The 19,628-nt window shown below is 39.5% G+C and overlaps 1 protein-coding gene across 1 annotated transcript in view; it reads left to right on the top strand.

The window, feature by feature from the left end:
- Positions 1–19,279, top strand: part of PDZRN4 (PDZ domain containing ring finger 4) — a 348,106-nt gene extending 328,827 nt beyond the window's left edge. Inside the window, exons 8-10 of the mRNA XM_036301789.1 lie at positions 6,820–6,921; positions 11,175–11,291; positions 14,912–19,279. Coding sequence (XP_036157682.1) covers positions 6,820–6,921; positions 11,175–11,291; positions 14,912–16,435 — 1,743 coding nt within the window. The 3' untranslated portion in view covers positions 16,436–19,279. The remainder of the gene's footprint in view (positions 1–6,819; positions 6,922–11,174; positions 11,292–14,911) is intronic.
- Positions 19,280–19,628: the final 349 nt, after the last annotated feature.

Below are 19,628 nucleotides of genomic sequence, written 5' to 3'. Positions count from 1 at the left end.
AAAGAATGGCTCCAGAAAGCCACCCGGCTGCTCAGGCCCTTGAGAGTTGAGCTCCGCTGCAAAACAAGAGGGAGGACGCAAAAGACAAACTGGGGACGCTACAAACTGTTAAAACGTTCTGCAAAAGTTTTGGTCATTAGGGCAGACCTATAGTTCCCATTTCTTCTTACTACATACCAACCCCCAGAGAATGTTTCTTTGAACTCAACACATTTGGATTCAGCAAGGTGCCTAGAACAGGACTTCAAAAATAGACAAGATGCCATCCCAGCATTTGGGGCGGTGCCGTGTAATTAGGAAGACGGCCGCATACACAGCTGATTACAAATACTGGTACATGATGAAGGTGTGCCCCTGCCACTTCAGGCGCACACCAGAGGGTTACCCCGCCCAGCCTTATGCTTTTCTTCTTCCCCGTCTTCAGGGTGATGCGCACTGAGTCACATCGATTCTGCATAGTTTTCCTTCCTCTCTCTGGATGCCACAGAATTCCTTTTCCATCAAGGACCTTTTACTAAGGCTCCAATTTAAAAAGAATAAAAGCATGAATTAGTCATGGTCCCACTAGTTTTCAGAAAACTTCCAGAATACATATATCATTTCTACTTCAGTGAGCTCCCTAAGTGGTGGCCTATAGTTAGCAAACTGGACTGTGTCTGGCATTGACTGTATCAAGGGAAGGAAAGTGAACCTGGAAACCAAGGCTTAGTCTTGTTTAATCCCATATTCTTAATATCTTCTCATGCATATGTGAATAAGTGAAACAGACATATTCAGTGGAGAGAGTGATAGGATAGATGAATAAAATCTGCAGTAAAGCTTTACTTGTGTAGCCTCAACAAGAATTAAGGGTACCATTTTATTTATTTTTTTTTTTTAAATATATTTTTATTGATTTTTTACAGAGAGAAAGGGAGAGAGATAGAGAGTTAGAAACATCGATGGGAGAGAAACATCAATCAGCTGCCTCCTGCACATCTCCCACTGGGAATGTGCCCGCAACCCAGGTACATGCCCTTGACCGGAATCGAACCCGGGACCTCTCAGTCCGCAGGCCGACGCTCTATCCACTGAGCCAAACCGGTTTCGGCGAGGGTACCATTTTAAGGTATAATCTAGGTAATGAAAGCTTCAAAAATATTTTACTTTTTTTATTTGGAAAGAATTTTAAATGTAGTTCACTTTGTTAACATCTCCAATTAAGTACACTAAAAAAGATGTAACCTTTTTTGGCACTCAGGGTCATGTTATGCCCAGCAGTCATTACACAATGCTATAACAGAGTGAAATGCTCAATGACTAAAAGGCCTGGAAGATTTTGTACCCCATGACTCTAGTTGGCTACATTTTCTGATATGTCGGGTCTATATTTTGTCATTGTTCTCTTGCCGGGTGCAGCTGCCACTTCTTCCTCTCACATCTGTGTGCCACACCCAGTCCCCTCTGCACCCGCACTAGCTCCCTCCCTGGTTTTCAGATAACCACTTTCCCACAGGCTAGGTCCGCAAATAGAGCTTTCAAAATTACGTCTATTAGTTCTGTGGCTAGAGTTGGGTAGGAACAAGTACATGTGTTTCCACATATGCATACTGTATGTTTTGACACTTCTTTATTCTTGGCTATATTGTGGGCAGAAAATGTTTTTAGGTAAAATATTTGCTGGATAATATGGTATTTCATATATATATATATATATATATATATATATATATATATATATATATATATCAATAATACTAAAAGCGTAATATACTAATTAGACTGGACAGCCGAACAGCCTTCCAGATGTCATTTCAGACGTCCTTCCGGATGAAGCCCCAGCGGTGAGGGCTGAGGCAGAAGCAGTTAGGGGCGATCAGGCAGGCAGGCAGAGTGGTTAGGGGTGATCAGGCAGGCAGGCGAGTGGTTAGGGGGCATCAGAAAGCCAGGCGAGTGGTTAGGGGTGATCAGGCAGGCAGGCAGAGTGGTTAGGGGTGATCAGGCAGGCAGGCAGGAGAGTGGTTAGGGGAGATCAGGCAGGCAGGCAGGTGAGTGGTTAGGAGTCAGCAGTCCCGGATTGCAAGAGGGTGAAGGCTGGGCTGAGGGGACCCCCCCCCACTCAAGTATATGTATATTATTGATTTCAGAGAAAGGAAGAGAGAGAGAGAGAGTTAGAAACATAAATGAGAAACTATGATTGGCTGCCTCCTGCATGCCCCCTACTAGGGATTGAGACTAAAACCCAGGCATGTGCCTTGACCTGGAATCATACCGTGACCTCCTGTTTCATGGGAGGATGCTCAACCACTGAGCCACACTAGCCAGGCAATATGGCATTGCTTAATGACGTTGGTTCATGGAAGAAACAACAGCAGAACTGATACAGTGCTATTGTCTGTCTGGTTACTTTATATTCAGTGGAAATATGTCACACTTAATGAATAAATACATGTCACATTAAAAAGCCTTGAATTCAATTCTATCTGCACACACAGGAAACAAAGAGTCTTAAGGGTGATAGTGAAATTATATTAAAGAAAACTGTGACAAAATTGTACCCATAGACAAATAGCTCCCACATGGCTGATGGGGAGATTATGGGATACCCTGTAATGAAGAATTAATGACTCCTTTCCCAGGGAGATGAGCGTGGGAGAAAGGGGGGATTTACTTCTTATCCTTCAAGTTTCCTGGCTGGCTTTTATTTAAATGAATCTCTTTAGAGCTATTGTGATTTTAATCTCCTGCTCATGAGGACCTAAGTAGAGTACCTCTGTGATCCTGCCCTCACTGTGTAGCTAAATTTTTCCAAATGACTCAGACCCTGACCCTCCCTGTTAGATGACCTCACCCAGTGACACCATCCACACACAGATCCTTGCAGGAGGTTGATACAGGGTAGGGATTATGCAGAAGCGAAAGCATGAGCTGACTTCCAGATAACATATTCCGGCTATCACCCATGTGTTTTCTCTCTGCAAGTGCTTGACAATTCTATCTGCTGTGCCTTTGCCACAGGTTTGTGGTATCAGATGTGTCCTCAGGAATTAATATGGGGAAGTCCTCTCACAAAATTGCAGCACCAAATAAAGACCAGGCATTTCTGAGCCAGAGGGGAAGGATTAAATGCCACCTGTGATCATCTTTCCAAAGGAGAGACTGCTATATTTTCAGTTTCTCCTTGGGATAATATGATTTAATATTCTTTGTAAGCAGCCTAATTTCATGTCAGCCAAAAGAGTCCGTTGTATTTCTAAGGACTACCTGGTGACAAAAACTGGCAAAAACTCAGAACAGTGGGACATAAGATTCCTAACGAGCCCTCTCTTTCTTTCTCTCCCCTGCACACGGAGTGGTCCTCAGCATTTCTTCTTGCTCATCTTATTTTCTTCCCTTTGGATAACCATTTTCACCAATTTCTGTTTTACCCATCTCTACATTTCTATACTTCATTCACCTTCTTCCTCTCCCCCTTAAAATATGAACCCATTTGAAATGAATCATTTCTCTTCTGCCTAAGAGTCTTATGTTTTCAAATAAGAAATTCCCTAGGTGGCTGGATGTCTACAATTTTAGTTGCCCAGCTGCCCCTGATATACTAAAATAGGAAAACTGAAAATTGGTATAGTCAAGCAAAAAAGCTACATTAAACCATTTCTAGGATTTTAACATTTTACACACACACACACACACACACACACACACACACACACACACAATGCTCATATGCTCATACATGTAGGAGGTTGGGCCTAAAGTGAGATCTTCCCTGATATATCTGTGTAATTGCCACAAATCTCCTCTCAGCTAAGGCAATACTCATTTTGAAACTAATATTTGCATATCGCCATCCACAGAAAATGAGACAGATATATTATCTAGCAAAGTTGTTCTTCATGTATAACAGAAGTTGCATGTTGTCTTCTCCTGGTTCCCTCTCCCCCTCTTCTTTAAAAAGGGAAGCCTCCCATTAAATTGCAGTGACATGCTACTCATCTGTCTCCTCCCCTTGTTTCTGGGTCCTGCACCTTTATGTCTGCTGGTGTTTGCAGCCACTCCCCACCAGCGATCCTGTAGCTACAAGCCACCATGCAGGAATAAGAGCAAATGAAGGGTGAAAGCTCTAACTAATTCCATTCCTCAGATCTTCTCATTCCTTGAGAAGCATCTTTGTTGAAACGCATGGCTGCAGGTCTTGCCCCGACATCAGTTAGGGAATCAAATTAAAGTCCTGAGGACAATAGGACCTACCAAACGAGTTGGCTACAGTGGCCTTTGTTTTGAAAAACAACAACAAAACACCACTCTTTAATGTCAGGTATCAGTGACAAGTTCATTTCATTCCACATATGATTCTGAATGTCAAAGTGTTTCTAAAACATATGATCTTATAAGCACCTCCCCCCAAAAAAACAAGGACTGACTTCCAGGTCCGAAGACCATAGCTCTAGGTCATTAGTACTTCATAGAGGAGAGAGATGCATATCAACTATAAAAGGACTTAAAATGAAACAGAAATATATTGCTTCTTGAAGGCTCTGTAAGAGACGTTTTAAAATAGAACCATGTTTACTACTGTGAATTTAATTGTTGTGCATGAATTTTAATATAGGTATTTGCTTTATTTAGAAGAAAATAATTTTCCTTTACAGAAGATTAAAATATAAATAATGACAGTAGTAACAACAATAGTATCAACAGTAAAGTGTGCCAGGCACTTATTGAAACCCATATTTATATATCTTAATTCATTTAATCCTTATAATAGCCCTCTTTAAAAAGGTATTATTATCTATTATTATCTGCACATTAAACATGAAACTATAAACATTAAACTAACATACATGAAAAAGTATTTAGATTACTGATAAGTGAAAGTTAGATGAAGAATTTGGCAGTATGTGTACATATTCGAATGGAGAGTAGGAGGGAGAAGTAGTGAGAATTTTATTTTAACTAGAAAAGATGAAGATAAGCTATGTGAGATCATCCAACTCAATCCCCTTAGGTCTTAGGATCAAATATGCCTGCAGTGGAGGGGAGGTGACTAGGTTCATGATTGACAGGCAAGTAGGTGCATTGCAGATATACTACTAAGAATTTCTATGAAATGGACATAAATCCTCAAAGTTCAAAGAGAGTAAAAGTTTTCCAACTACACCTAATTGGGGGTGGCAGAGACATCATGGATTCCATCACCTCCAACATATCTTCATTTAAGGAAAAATGGCCTTGGATTCAGTAGGAAAATACCTCTTCAAATATACATTTACGAAAAAACAACAAGATATGCTCCCCAGTTGTTAGTCTACGTTTTGGAATCATAGCTTCTATTTTCTAACTTAATAAATGTTATTTGTGAATTGAAAAAAAAAGAAAAGAAAGTGCACTTAAAACTAATAAAATCAGAATTTCCTGTCTCCATATACAAGTGAAAAACTAACGGATATTCCTTTGATCAGAGTAAGAAAATACAACATGTGTTTGTGTGACTTTCCCTCCTTTGCCTATTATTGTTTGCTTTATTTGTGTTAAGTACATAAAAGTCTAGAATTTGGATCATTTACTATGACTCAAAGTTGAGATTTCCTGGGCTTTTTTTTTTTTATAACTAAGTCTGTTCTCAAATATCAGCCAGAATCCTAGAGACCCACAACAAGAAAACCTCGGTAGTCTAATTCATGCTTTTAAGCAGAAATCCTTAGTGAAAGATGTTAGATTAATTACTGAAAAAATGGCCAATGCAGCCACATTTTAATTTGTTGATATAATTAATACTTATTTGAGATAGAATTAGTCGACCTCTTCAACTGAAATTTATTTTCATATATTTTGATTATATGTTATGGGTGAAAAATCTCATTGTCTTTACAGATTTGAACAATCAATAAGACAAAATAAATTTAAAATATCCAAAGAAAATAATTGGGCTGACTAAGAGCTAAATACATTTAAGCATGAAAATGTAGTTTCACATACAAATTTTAGAAACCTTATTTGCTCTATCAGTAGAGCTTAGAAAAAGAAAAAAAAAATAGACATATTTTAAATGCCACCGGAGTCTCTCCTTTTTAGTCAAAAGTTTACTCAAGCTCGGTTTCTTTCACAAAGGATTCTTGCAAAAAGCTCATTTTACTCTGTGTTAATTTTTAAAGTATTTTAAGTACACTTAAGAGGTGAGTCTTAAGATAGAGCATTCATTTTACTGTTTTAGAATAAGGATAAATCTTAGAAAGGAACTGGAGTAATGATGAGGATGTTACTAAGTATTCCTTCTTTTGATTAGACTAGCACTGAAAGGCATTCTGAGAGTGATTTGGGACAACTGAGTCAGACCCTCACACAGATAGGAAATGATTAAATGAAAATGCAATCATCAGTGGCCTGGGAGCGTGGCCGGGTGAGAGATAATACCGCAGCTCTCTAATTGGCTCGCAGCGAGCATGCAGGATGACGGATTTCAGTTGTGGTATTGCCACGCTGCTTCCCCCAGCACTATTATCTCAGAGTGACACTTCCATTACTCTGAGCGGAGAAAGATGAACGTCACCTGTCAGGGGCTGGTTAATTGTGTTGCTAGATGTATGTTGCCAGGGCGCAGGTTGGACATTTATGAACATAACTGCTTCCTCTGATGTCCGCCATCCTTCAGGGATCGATATGGCTCTTGCAGTAAGCGCGTAATTGAGTGAAGGCACTTGCCACTGAGGGGCAGAAGATGAGCCCATTGCGTGAGCTTCATTGTCCATACATTTACCATAAATGAGCTGATATTTGCCATTTATTGTGTGCAGCATTGCGGAAATGGAAACTAATGTGCCACTTTCATATGTTTTCTAGATAAATGGGGAAGATGTCCAGAATCGAGAAGAAGCAGTGGCGTTGCTCTCCAGCGATGAGTGCAGGAGAATCGTGCTGCTCGTGGCGAGGCCGGAGATTCAGGTCGGAACAGAGACCAGAAGTCTCCAGACCGAACTTTATATCCATTACCTGCTATTCTATATCAGATCTATACCATGGCGATTGGTAAAACCAAATGTACAAAATACAGTGGAGTCATCTTTTCTAACTTACCAACCTGATACATATAAGTTAAAAGACTCCCTTATATTGCTCCACAGAATGGCAACCAAACATCTTTAAAACACACACACACACACACACACACACACACACACACACACACACACACACACACAATTGAATCATTCATTTCCCCTTCCCACTTACCAGTTACTTAAATGAATTCTTAAATGAAAAATGGTTGACTCTATATGATTTTTTAATTCTGTGTGGATCCTTGCTGCAGGTTTTCATCTAAAATGACTTAATTGGCATTTTAAGGTATCTTGAAAGAATCTCTAGTGAGAGAAACATTAGCATATCTAGCTACCAACTTAAATCTTTTTAGAATAATTTTACAAAATAAAGTGCCTTACACAGCATGGAGTGGTTCCAGGTATAGTAAATGGATTTTTTTCCAAGTTTAGTGTGACAAAAACATCTGTCCATCCCAAAAACAAACTGATAGCTCCTAAAGAAACTTATTTTTATAACTTTACAGAGGAGGATGTCACGAAAGTAAAGGAGAGGTAACGGTGGCAGAAAAGTACTCTTGGTTCTTCCTTTGATATCCTTTTTATACCTCACCACAATGCAGAAAGGACATTACATTGTCATCATTCTCGCCATCTGTCAGGAGTTTGAGTGAAGTGGGTAATATCACTATTTGTCTTCCGGGTTATTGATCTGATATTTTTCAGACTCAGTAACTACATACTTTCTATAAATTACATTGAGTAAGTATATTTCAGTGTCAAACCGAACCCTGACTTGAATATAGTGGTTATAAAAGATCACCCTTTTCGCATGTATTTCCTTTATGCCCTTGACCATTCTAAAAGGTTCCCAGAAAGCCCTCCATAGCCCAGGGCAGGGTAAAAGTTACACCTGAGGGCTTAGCAGCAAGGAAGGGAACTGTCTGGACGGCCTATTTTAAGAGTGAATGTTTAAAGTGCATATGAAATTGCACTCATTACCTGGAAGTATCACAAATCAGTTCATCTCACTGATCCCATTTTCCTGAAAAAGAACAATGAGGCTAAATACATATTAGTGAAATTCATGGTAAATTAAAGAGAACGCGGTAGTCATTCCTGTTGTAGAAAAGGTATTTCGATGTTATAATGTGGTTTCCCTGCCCTTTCCAGGTAACTGCTAGAGAACCTCATTAATTTAGAAGGAAAGCATTTCTTTCCCACATGGCTGTAAAGGGCTTGGGAAAGAACAGAAATCAGTGACATAAGACCAGACCTTGTTCATCTCCGGTGGAATACATATGCTAGCTAGAACCAGTGGCATTTTCGAATGTCTTGCTACACTTCTGACCCAAAAGAATCAATGTTGAAGGATGAATTTTCAAACAAGACTTCCTTTCCACAGTTGACAAAAGATGGCCATCTGACTCTGTAGTATTCATTCTGTCTGTCAAAATCAGCATCTGCAGTAATTCCATGATTCTGGCCCGTTAGCCTTTGCCACACTGGAGTGGAGCTAATGGCCTTTAGAAAATCAGATTTCCAGGAAAATAAAGAAAGAAAATGCATTTGAACACCATACTTTAAAAATGTAATTTAAGCACTACCTGCTATAAAGTGGCATAAAAAAAAGATTTTTAAAAAACTGTTGTCTTTATATCACCTATATTTTTTATCAATTTTAACATATCTGATTATTACATTTTTGGCATGTATATTTGATGCAGGGAGAATGTGGAAGTTTTTTGAGAGCTTTTTCTAGCCATTTTTTAAAAATGTTTCAAATCCTCTCTACATTCTAGGGAATGATCTACAGAGTTGCTGGGGGCAATATTGTGCAACTGTGCAATATTTTTAAATAACTCATTTCTTTCATTCCCTGTCAACTTTCTTTCATTTCCTGCCCATTTTCTTCCTCAGACCATTAGCGATATTGCTCTTCTCTCTTCCCCTGGGGACATGGGGGCAGAGAGAGCTCTCGTAAGAATTTGTAGCCACTGCTTTGGTGACAGTACAGGCTGTTTCTTTCTCTGCAACACCAGGGTGAGACCCACTGTCATGCAGACAGATCCCCTGCATCACAGGGACAGTCCCCCCTTTCCTGCAGCTCTGCTCAGGGGAAAGTTCTGTCTCTGCCAAGACGCTAGGCAAACTGCCAGGAATGCACATCTAGGTGAAAGGGACCGGGAGAGGAAGGGAGTGAGCAAGAGGAATCTCTCCTTATTGTGTGTCTGTACTTCCAGCCCAGAGGAAAGCCTAATCAAAGCAGACACACACTGAAGGCAGAAGGCAACTCGAGGATCCATGGGGTTCGTTAACAAGAAAAGGAGTTATAGGGAACCCTTCATTTCCACCCTGTGGTCTCCTTATCTTTCCCACCCATTCCTTTAAATTTCAGAAGACGTTCTTCCATCCTTCATTGTGTCAGTGTCAGCAAATATTTTGTTTTGACCTGATTTAAGAAAAATTCCTCAGTGTGCCTATCAAAAGTAAACATTTCAAGCTTCACGTCATTTCTTTTGGAGTCTGCTATTGGCAGCTTCAGGAAACTTTAACGGGATTAAAGAATGTCAAACTTGCCCTGGCCTGTGTTGCTCAGTGGTTGGAGTGTCAGACCGCACACCTAGGGGTCTCGAGTTCTATTCCCGGTCAAGGGCACATGCCTGTTGGGTTGCAGGTTTGATCAGCAGCCCTGGTTGGGGGCGCCCGCAGGAGGCAGCCAGTTGATGTTTCTCTCTCCCCCTCCTTTCCTCCCTTCTACTCTCTGTATAGAGCAATAGAGAAAGTATCTGAGGGTGAGGATTTAAGAAAAAGAAGAAGAATGTAAAACTTGGACAATTATAAATTGGACTGAATTTAAATTTTTAGTCTGCTTAATTTTCATAGTTCATCTGCACATCAAAGTCGGTGGGGTGGAGCTTGATCAAGTTATTAAGGCTACATTAAGATAAATGAGGATGAATAAGTGTGTCCAGGCTCTTGGCCCCCCATAAAATTTCAGGTAATTTTTAGTTCTCGATACCCTTTAATAAATATCAAGAAGCCAATGATTGCCTTCTTGTTAATGATACCTATACAAGAATGTCTCTTCTGGTGCCCTTTAAGTCTTTCTGTTCGACTTGTTTTTAAGTGTTAGATTTACTTATCTTTAAAAGGTTACTCTGCCCATTTGTTTAGTGGTGAAAACACCTGAAATTATTGTCAATTTTGGCTCACTAGCAAGCTGCTGTTTCTCTGTAAGATAGAGTGAAGCAGAGGTTTGCCAATCATTCAGTTAATGTAATCAGCATAGACAGCTAATTTATGTAATCCAGCTCTAAAATCCACTTGGAGAAAAATTATCTGTATTGGCTGTCAACACTCATCATACTAGCAAGGTAACCACCAGTTTTCCATTTCGTTTTGTACTGAGAAGCCAAAGGGATCCATTCAGTATAATTGGTGTAAGATGTCCACAGGAATCCCTGTGTTCAGCACCCACGAACACAACCCTGTGTGCTCACTCCACTACCGTTAAATGCAACATTTGCAACTGGGCCTGGAAAATGAATTGAAATAAACATGATATAGCATCACTTTTTTGGTTTTACTGTTGTCGAGAAGAATAACTTAGACTTTTTTTTCCCAAATAGAATAAAGATGTCTGTTTGTGGCAAGCTGCCATCTGGTTAACTTGGAATCCATTCACCTAAAACTCGAAAAACAGCATGAGGGTAGAGTCAGAGTGGGGAGGGCACTTTGTAGTCACATTGGCAGCGGGGAGGGGGGGCAATTATTAAGGGAAAAAAGTCCTATCATCTCGTGGCCCTATTAGTACCAGTGCATTTCTTCAACACAGGGATAGTTGGAGGTAATGAGCTGACAGCTGAGGATGGACAGTGGGCTTTTCATACACTGTGAAAGACAGTCACATCTGTGCTGGGAGATCCACTGGGTTATGAGAGAAAATCTGTAGCTCTCTCTTAGGAAAGGATGAAAGGCATAAGAATACATTTTTTAACACCTTTTCTTCCTTCTGAGAGGTGAACTATCAGGCTGGTATTCTAAAGAGAATCATTATGATAAAAGGAACTGGTCAGGCATCGCCATTTAAGTTTCCCCTATTTTAGCATGAGTTCTCACTAATCTAATAGAAAGCACTAATGTATTCTTGTGCAGCTGGACGAAGGCTGGCTGGAAGATGAAAGGAACGAATTCTTAGAGGAGTTAAACTTGGAGATGCTGGAAGAACAGCATAATGAAGCAATGCAGCACACTGCCAATGAGGTGGAGCAGGTAGGGCCAACAATTTGAACCGCATCATTTGAAATGTTGCTACTTCTCTTTTTTAATGTATAACCATAAATGGAGTAAAAAAAAAAAATCAAAGAGTCTGATCAAACATATCTATAATGGTAATTTGGAGAACAAATGATAATCTCAAATGAAGCAGTGGGAGTACATACAATTTTATTCTATTAAGAATATTTCTAGTTTGGGTAGCTGAGGGACTGTTGTCAATAGTGTACAGTAGTATTCAAATGCTGACCCAGATACTGTTCAACCTAATTCAGAAATTTAATAGTAAAAATGCATGTTGCCTCTCAGTATGCCAGCTGGAGACAAACTACAACTCCTAAGGTGACTCCTCCCCTGAAACAGTCATTTTATACTTTAAAATTAATGTGTGTATTTGAATATTTAGGCAACTAAGGGAAGATAATGACATGATGTCAACCATCCATCTTATTTGTGGTTTTGGCATCATGATGATACCTTTATGCTAAAAATAGGAGCAGTTCTACTTGAAATTATTGACATCAATTAGGCTCACCTATTTATTCAGTGAAAAATTCTGAGCTCCACACGTGTTCCCAGCACCACACTTGATCCTGAGAATACAAAGAAAAATGAGCAAAGTTCCTGCCCTTAATTAATTCGTAACTAGTAAAAGATCACACCGTGGTTTGGAGCAAACCAAGTCATTTCATTTTTTGTTGTTGTTTTCCTATTAGATACAAACAAGATCAATATGTCCTAGATTTTGTTTATGTAAGATTCATGACATTCATCTGCCTCATGTATTTTATTAACACTTCTGCTGTCAGTTTACTGATTTGTTTAATTATCATCCTATTCTCAACATGAATCCTTAATACATCTTAAAAGATAATTTTAAAAATATCCTGACAGGGTTAGGAATGTAAAACACAAACATCCTATCACTTTACCAAGCTAAATGATGAAATATGTTGACGACATGCTAGCATCCCGTAACGCAGATGTATGTGCATGTATGTGCACATGTCCATATACTAAATAAATTATGAGATTGCAAACGACAATGTCAACATAGGCACGTAGGCTCTATACGCTGCCCTGATCATGGATGCTCATTGGCCACCTCATAAAGAGTAGTTCATGCTCGAAGCAATGCTGCTGCCGTAGTGATCCTTTTCAATATAGGACAGGCTGAAATTTGGATGTATGACTTCAACACTGGCCACAAATAAAGATATTTTCGGGTGGCAGCTGCTGGTTACAAGCAAGAAAGACCTTGCTGCAGGCCTTTTCTCTCTCAGATACACAATGTGGCCTGATGCAGAATTGACGGGGGGATGCTGGAATAAAGAGAGAAGGAGAAATCCTGTCCAGGTGAAGCGATACGGTGTCAAATGCTGCCTACTCATCAGATATAATACAAATGCTAGGTCTTTTGAGGGAACGCTAGATGTCCCTGAGGTTAGATTTTTATTGTGTGGAAATTTTTCTTCACCAGGAGACTGAAATATGATGAGAAGTGCAAAAACCCTTAAAAGTCCTTTGCCCTTATAAACAATAATACTACATTAGGCATGTCCTGGTAGAAACATTGCCTGTCACCATAATAATTCTCTAGGGAAATGATAAACGATGGAGTAGCATTGCCTTAGAAACTAGGAATTGTGGGTTTGAGAATAAAAAATAAAAACTCCTTTATTTTCTCATTTGTTCATAAACCGGTGACAAAAGAAAGGGAACTTCAATTTTAAAATGCATATCCATATTTAAAAACTAAAATACATCACCATGTGAAAGTTTCATTTCACAGGCTATCCTTGGTCCTGTAGCAGCTCTTGACACATTGTATAACATCTCCCGTGGCATAATTTGTTTATATCACTTATACTGCATGACAAATTTAAAAAATACTAGTATTCTTGTATTTGTTTCAGCTTATCATTAGGTATAGAAAAGTATCAGTGTAAATGATGTGGTACAGAGACTCAAATGCCCAATATCAGTAATATCCCCTGGGGATTTCCCGGAACAGCATGCAGATGTCACCACATTTAATATTGTTATAAGCTTATAGGGAGGGGCATAGGGATGTAACTGGCTTTCCATTGTTAGTTACAATGATTTATAACACTATTTTTCATCAATAAGGCGCTTAAAATCAATCTCAGCATGTTTTTGCCAAATGAGGAATTGTATTTTAGGAAAAGATTGAGAATCCTAGAGTAACATGACGCATGGCCACCTTCTCCCCTTCTCCATCTGTTACATTTTGTTCCTCATTACTTATGAGGAAGAAAAGAAGTATCTGGGGAGACCCTTCAGACCTGTTCCAGAATGCCTTTTATCACCCATTCTGCCCTTCTTTAACATTAACATTAATTATATACTTACTCCTGCTAGAGAAAAAAACTCAGACATAAGGAAACTATAGTCTAGAACAGCCGTGGGCAAACTACGGCCCGCGGGCCGGATCCAGCCCGTTTGAAATGAATAAAACTATTGAAAAAAAAGACCGTACCCTTTTATGTAATGATGTTTACTTTGAATTTATATTAGTTCACACAAACACTCCATCCATGCTTTTGTTCCGGCCCTCCGGTCCAGTTTAAGAACCCATTGTGGCCCTCGAGTCAAAAAGTTTGCCCACCCCTGGTCTAGAAACTGCCAGGTAGACTATATGAGGAGTGGTGGGGAAAAGTAACTTGGCCCTCTTCACAGAGAAAGAACTAGGTATAAGGAGATTCAGTGGCAGTTTATTATTCTGTGTGAAAGCCAAAAATTACCATATATATATATTTTATATTATGCCCACATCTGGCAATGAGTGTGGCTCAGACTTTCAAGGGAACTGTTCTTTTATTCTCTGTAAAATAAACCCTTTGAAGGAAATTACTGGTTAAGAATAGAAGAATCTTTTGAAGTACCCCCAAATGAGTCCTAAGATATTATTGTTGTTTCTGAGCCACATGAGTTGGAGATGCACTGAGGTCAAAGCACACGTGTGCAGGAATATGGCATTCTGGACACATAAGAAAGCCTGACACCGGGCGATGGCCTTGCCTTCTAGACCTCTCTGTCACCAATACGCTAAACCCATCTGAGAATAAGCTTCCTCATCGATAGATAGAAGGTCCTAGGCTCCAATACTAACCTATTCCTGAAATTTTGTGACGTTTGGCTAACCATTACCAGTGTATAACTAGATCAATAAAATGTCCTCTGAACTTAAGATTCAGGTAAAAAAAATGAGGTGATGTGGCTTCTGAACTCTAGGCCTCCATATTGCTAAGGACATAGACACTCTGTCTTACTCATATTCACCCCAGAAACTCATACACATACCTTCACACCAGTTTTCCAAGTAAGAGAAAGCCTTAAGATAAGAATCGCTTATTTAACGGTGTCCTGTTTTATTTATCCTCAAATGAGTAGCATAGCCAGTCAGCTTTTGTTTTCTTTAATTCATGGCATAAAAAGCCACCTTGGGCTAACTGCCTTTATTTCTGACGTTGCTGTGGATACTGAAAGTGCCGCAGCTGTTTAGGAACCGCACTTTTGCCAAGAAAGCATTGTTTTCACAGCAAGTGTTTCAACAATCCGTGTTTTCTTTGTTTCCCTCAACATTGTTTTCTTAGCCAAAAAAACAAGAAGAAGAAGAAGGCACAACAGACACGGCCACATCCTCATCCAACAACCATGAGAAGGACAGTGGAGTGGGGCGCACGGATGAAAGCTTGCGGAACGATGAGAGCTCAGAGCAGGAGAATGCGGCTGAGGATCCCAAAAGCACATCTTTGAAGAGCAAGAGAGAGCTGGGGCAGAGCCAGGACACCCTGGGGAGCGTGGAACTCCAGTGCAATGAGAGCTTTGTGTCAGGTGAATACATTGACTCGGACTGCCCTGGCAACCAAGATGAGGAGTGTGAGCGATTCCGGCAGCTCTTGGAGCTCAAATGCAAGATTCAAAACCATGGGGAGTACGACCTGTATTACTCGAGCAGCACAATAGAATGCAACCAAGGGGAACAAGAGGGAGTGGAGCATGAGCTACAGTTGCTGAACGAAGAACTAAGAAACATTGAACTTGAGTGCCAGAATATCATGCAAGCTCATAGGCTCCAGAAGGTAACAGACCAGTACGGAGACATCTGGGCATTGCATGATGGAGGATTCCGAAATTATAACACCAGCATTGATATGCAAAGAGGAAAACTAGATGACATCATTGAGCACCCAGAGAAGTCAGACAAGGACAGTTCTAGTGCTTACAACACAGCCGAAAGCTGCAGGAGCACACCGCTCACCGTGGACCGTTCCCCTGACAGCTCCCTTCCCAGAATGATCAACCTCACCAATAAGAAAAACCTGAGAAGCACAATGGCAGCCAGCCAGTCCTCTCCTGGACAGAGCAGTAAAGAGTCGACCTCCACCAAAGCCAAAGCCACTGAAGGTTGTGGCGTTGAAGGCAAGGAGAAGATCTCAGAAAGCAACAAGCTTTCTGATCAAGAGAAGACCGGCAGCGAACACATCCCTTACCTCTCTCCTTACCACAGCTCCTCATACAGGTATGCGAACATACCAGCCCACGCCCGGCATTATCAAAGCTACATGCAGCTAATTCAACAGAAATCTGCCGTCGAGTATGCCCAGAGTCAGCTGAGTCTGGTGAGCATGTGCAAGGAGTCCCAGAAGTGTTCGGAACCCAAGATGGAATGGAAGGTGAAAATTCGGAGCGATGGGACCCGGTACATCACGAAGAGGCCAGTGCGAGACCGGATTCTGAAGGAACGTGCCTTAAAGATCAAGGAGGAGCGGAGTGGCATGACGACGGATGATGACACTATGAGCGAGATGAAAATGGGTCGCTACTGGAGCAAAGAGGAAAGAAAGCAACACCTGGTCCGGGCCAAAGAGCAGCGTCGGCGCCGAGAGTTCATGATGCGGAGCCGGTTGGAGTGTCTCAAGGAGAGCCCTCAGAGCGGCAGCGAGGGCAAGAAGGAGATCAACATCATTGAACTGAGTCACAAAAAGATGATGAAGAAGAGAAACAAGAAAATTTTGGACAACTGGATGACAATCCAAGAACTGATGACCCATGGGGCCAAGTCTCCGGATGGCACGCGAGTTCATAATGCCTTTTTGTCAGTCACCACTGTATGACCGAGTGAATGGGAATGGAATGCAACTGCTTTTAAGAGGGTGCTACCAATTTGGGTAGAGTATGATTGCCTCGTTCAATGTGGCGTTTTTATATATATTTTCTGACTCTTTATAGTTTAAATTTTTTGTAAGGCAAAAATACCTGGTAATTTTTCATTTGTTTTTCATATACTCGTACCTTTTTTTTCCCCCTGAGGACTTTCTTTAACTTGTGATATATTCATATTATTCGTTTATATATAAAATCAAAAGGAAAGAAAACAAAAAAAAAAAAACTTGAACAAAAATTCTGAGGAGCCAATTAATTTCCTATTTTATTGTATCTATTGTAAGTTAAGATCTGGATTTATTTCTCTAATTTGCTTATTTTCTACTTTAATAACAAGTCAATGCCAAAACATTTCTATACTTGCTTCTTGGCATAATACGTATTAAATCAAATCTGTTAATAAATCATGTACCACACCTTATACATAAAAACCACCTCGGTTTAACATCCCGTTGTACATTTAGCACATAAATGGCCGTTGTCTTCGTCTCAGTAAAGTGTAGGTGGACAATCTTCCTGTGATATGTAGTGACATTGGTCATGTAGCTAGATAATTGTGGTAATTGTGACAATAAAAGAGAAATAAATTATTGATTATCCTTAAGAAAAGTTATCAAGGAGTGTTTTATTTTCATTGTCCACTGTGGTTGTCAGATATAAATTAGTTATACGTGTATACTATTTAGAAGACTCCTAATTGTGGGTTATAAAATGTGTACATTTTCTATTACTTTTTTTTCAATAAAATTGTCTTGAACACTTCTTATAGATCATGGTGTCACATATTCTTGCCAAGGTTAAATTAGGTAACATATATAGAGCATCTTATAGATGCTAACTAAAATTTAATAAACATGAGTTCATGCTTCCCTTGCCTGCCATCCATATAAGGAAAAGCCAAGGAAAATTTAGGGAAAGTTGTGGAGGAGAGGATCAGTGAAGTGTCTCAGATTGTTTATAATGACACTATGTATTAGTCAACTCAAGCTGCTATGACAAAATACCATAGACCATATGGCCTAAAGAGCAGGAATTTATTTCTCAGAGCTTGTGAGGCTGGGAGGTCCAGGATCAAGGGGCTGGCTAATTCAGGTTCCTAATGAAGGCTCTCTTCCTGTTTTGAAAATGGTCACCTTCTCACTTTGTCCTAACAGGATAGAGAGAGGAAACTCTCTGGTCTCTATTCTTATAAGAGCACTGATGCCATCATGAGGGCCCCACCCTTGTGACTTTATCTAAAAGTAATTACCACCCAAAGGCCCCATCTCCAATAGCTATCACACTGCGGGCTAGAGCATCAACATTTAATTTGGAGGACACAATTCAGTCCATAACAGTATGTGCATTTATTTATTCAGTCATTTGGGAATAAATTTGGGGGAACCATCTTTTTAATCATTGCCCACAGAGCCAACTATAAATGCCTTTTATGTCAGTTTATTAAAAAGTGAGATTGTTGGATTGTTAGGTAGGCTATTAAGCCTAATTTTTCATCATATACACATATAAACCATATCATGTCAATCATAATGCCTCCAGAATGAGAGCCAGGTCAACCTTGTGCGTACAAACATGAGTTCAATCAAATTTTTATTAAACCCAAGAGATAGTTTTAACATAATGGAGATACAATGTGTGAATATTTTTGAAGCTACTTTCCTGTTTAAAAAACTACAGGGGCTCCTTATGAGATCTTAAATCAGATTCTGATGCCTCAACCTCTATTGACTAGCCCTCCTTGCCTATTATGCTTCCACTGTAGGTCTGCTCTGAGTTATTCCTGGCTTGCAAACAACCTGCCCATTTCTGCTAAAGTTACCTATACTATTCTCCTGGCTGGGATTTCTGTGCCAAATCCTACATCTTTCTTAGAGCATAATCACATATACATGTTCTCTTTAGTAGCTGTTTTGATGACACCGGATTTTCTCAGCATTTTGTCATACACTTTGATACAATACACTCTTGGAAATTTTATTCTTTTGTTATTTGAATCACATATGTGGAACTTATTGTCTCCCTACATAGATTTTAAGTTCATGGACTTCGGCCCTGGCATCTCCCTCTGTCTTTGTATACCTCTGGTAGAATGACATTTGAATAATAATGAAAGCTAGTTAAGTTATTTTATTAATTTAATTTTCCTCTCTCCTCCACATATTAGTCCCTTCCTTTGTTCCTGTTTTCTTTATTCTTCTACCCTTCTAAGTTATTACCTATGACAGGTTATTACATAGATGGAAAGAAATGAACCTTATTTACCTGTAATGAAAAGCTGGACTCAAAAATTTTAAGATAATGATAGTAATAACAATCTAAGGCAAGTGGAAATTTCATCACTTCTAACTTTAGCCATTGTTAATCCAATCAATAAGAGTACCTTGAATGTGCTGAGAATTAGCTTAATCAAATGGTTTTAAGTAAGAATGCCTGTCTATCTTAAGAGCTCAGTTCTTTCCTGACCTGATGCCCATGGTTATTATTTATCTTCTTGACACAACTGAGTTTAAATATGTATTGAATTTGTATTATTCCTATAAATAAATGTGATTTGGAACAAATGTAAATTTTCCCTGAGGAAACATGTACACAACTCACAGAATGCTGTGTTTCCAAAGCTACCAGTTTAATTTTCTTTTTATTAAAGCCAAGTGTGCTTGCCAATTTTTTTAAAATGTGATGTTGGTGTTTTTCATGTCTGTGTTTATATAGTTCTACCACTTGAGAAATGTTGTTTTCAAAAATCAGTGAAAATCTGAAAAGTGTTATGCTTTATCTTTCTACAGAACATATCTTTGTGCTAAACATGTTTTTTAGTAAATGAATAATAAACCTGTTGCTCAGCAAAGAAAATGATTGATTATATGTGGGATATTTTATTTCAGTTCAGAAGATATATGTGGACATAAAGAGGAAAAATATTTTCTTGAGCTTGCCTTTGAAATTCCGTATCTTCTATTGCTTATTATAGTCAATACGTGACAGGAGTTGGTGTTAGGGTCCATATGTGAATGACCTGAGGGGGTTGAAAATAATGTGTTTCATGGGCATTTCTTCTCTGCATGCCTTGAGGAGGGCTATTGTTGCTATCTTATTTTGTGCTGACTGTACCTTTACAAACATGTATGTGGGCTGAGGGAGGAC

The sequence above is a fragment of the Myotis myotis genome, unplaced genomic scaffold (assembly GCF_014108235.1).
Source record: "Myotis myotis isolate mMyoMyo1 unplaced genomic scaffold, mMyoMyo1.p scaffold_m19_p_3, whole genome shotgun sequence".
Classification (NCBI taxonomy): Eukaryota; Metazoa; Chordata; class Mammalia; order Chiroptera; family Vespertilionidae; genus Myotis; species Myotis myotis.
Note: the sequence above shows the minus strand (reverse complement) of the source record. Positions and strands in the feature narration are given on the sequence as shown.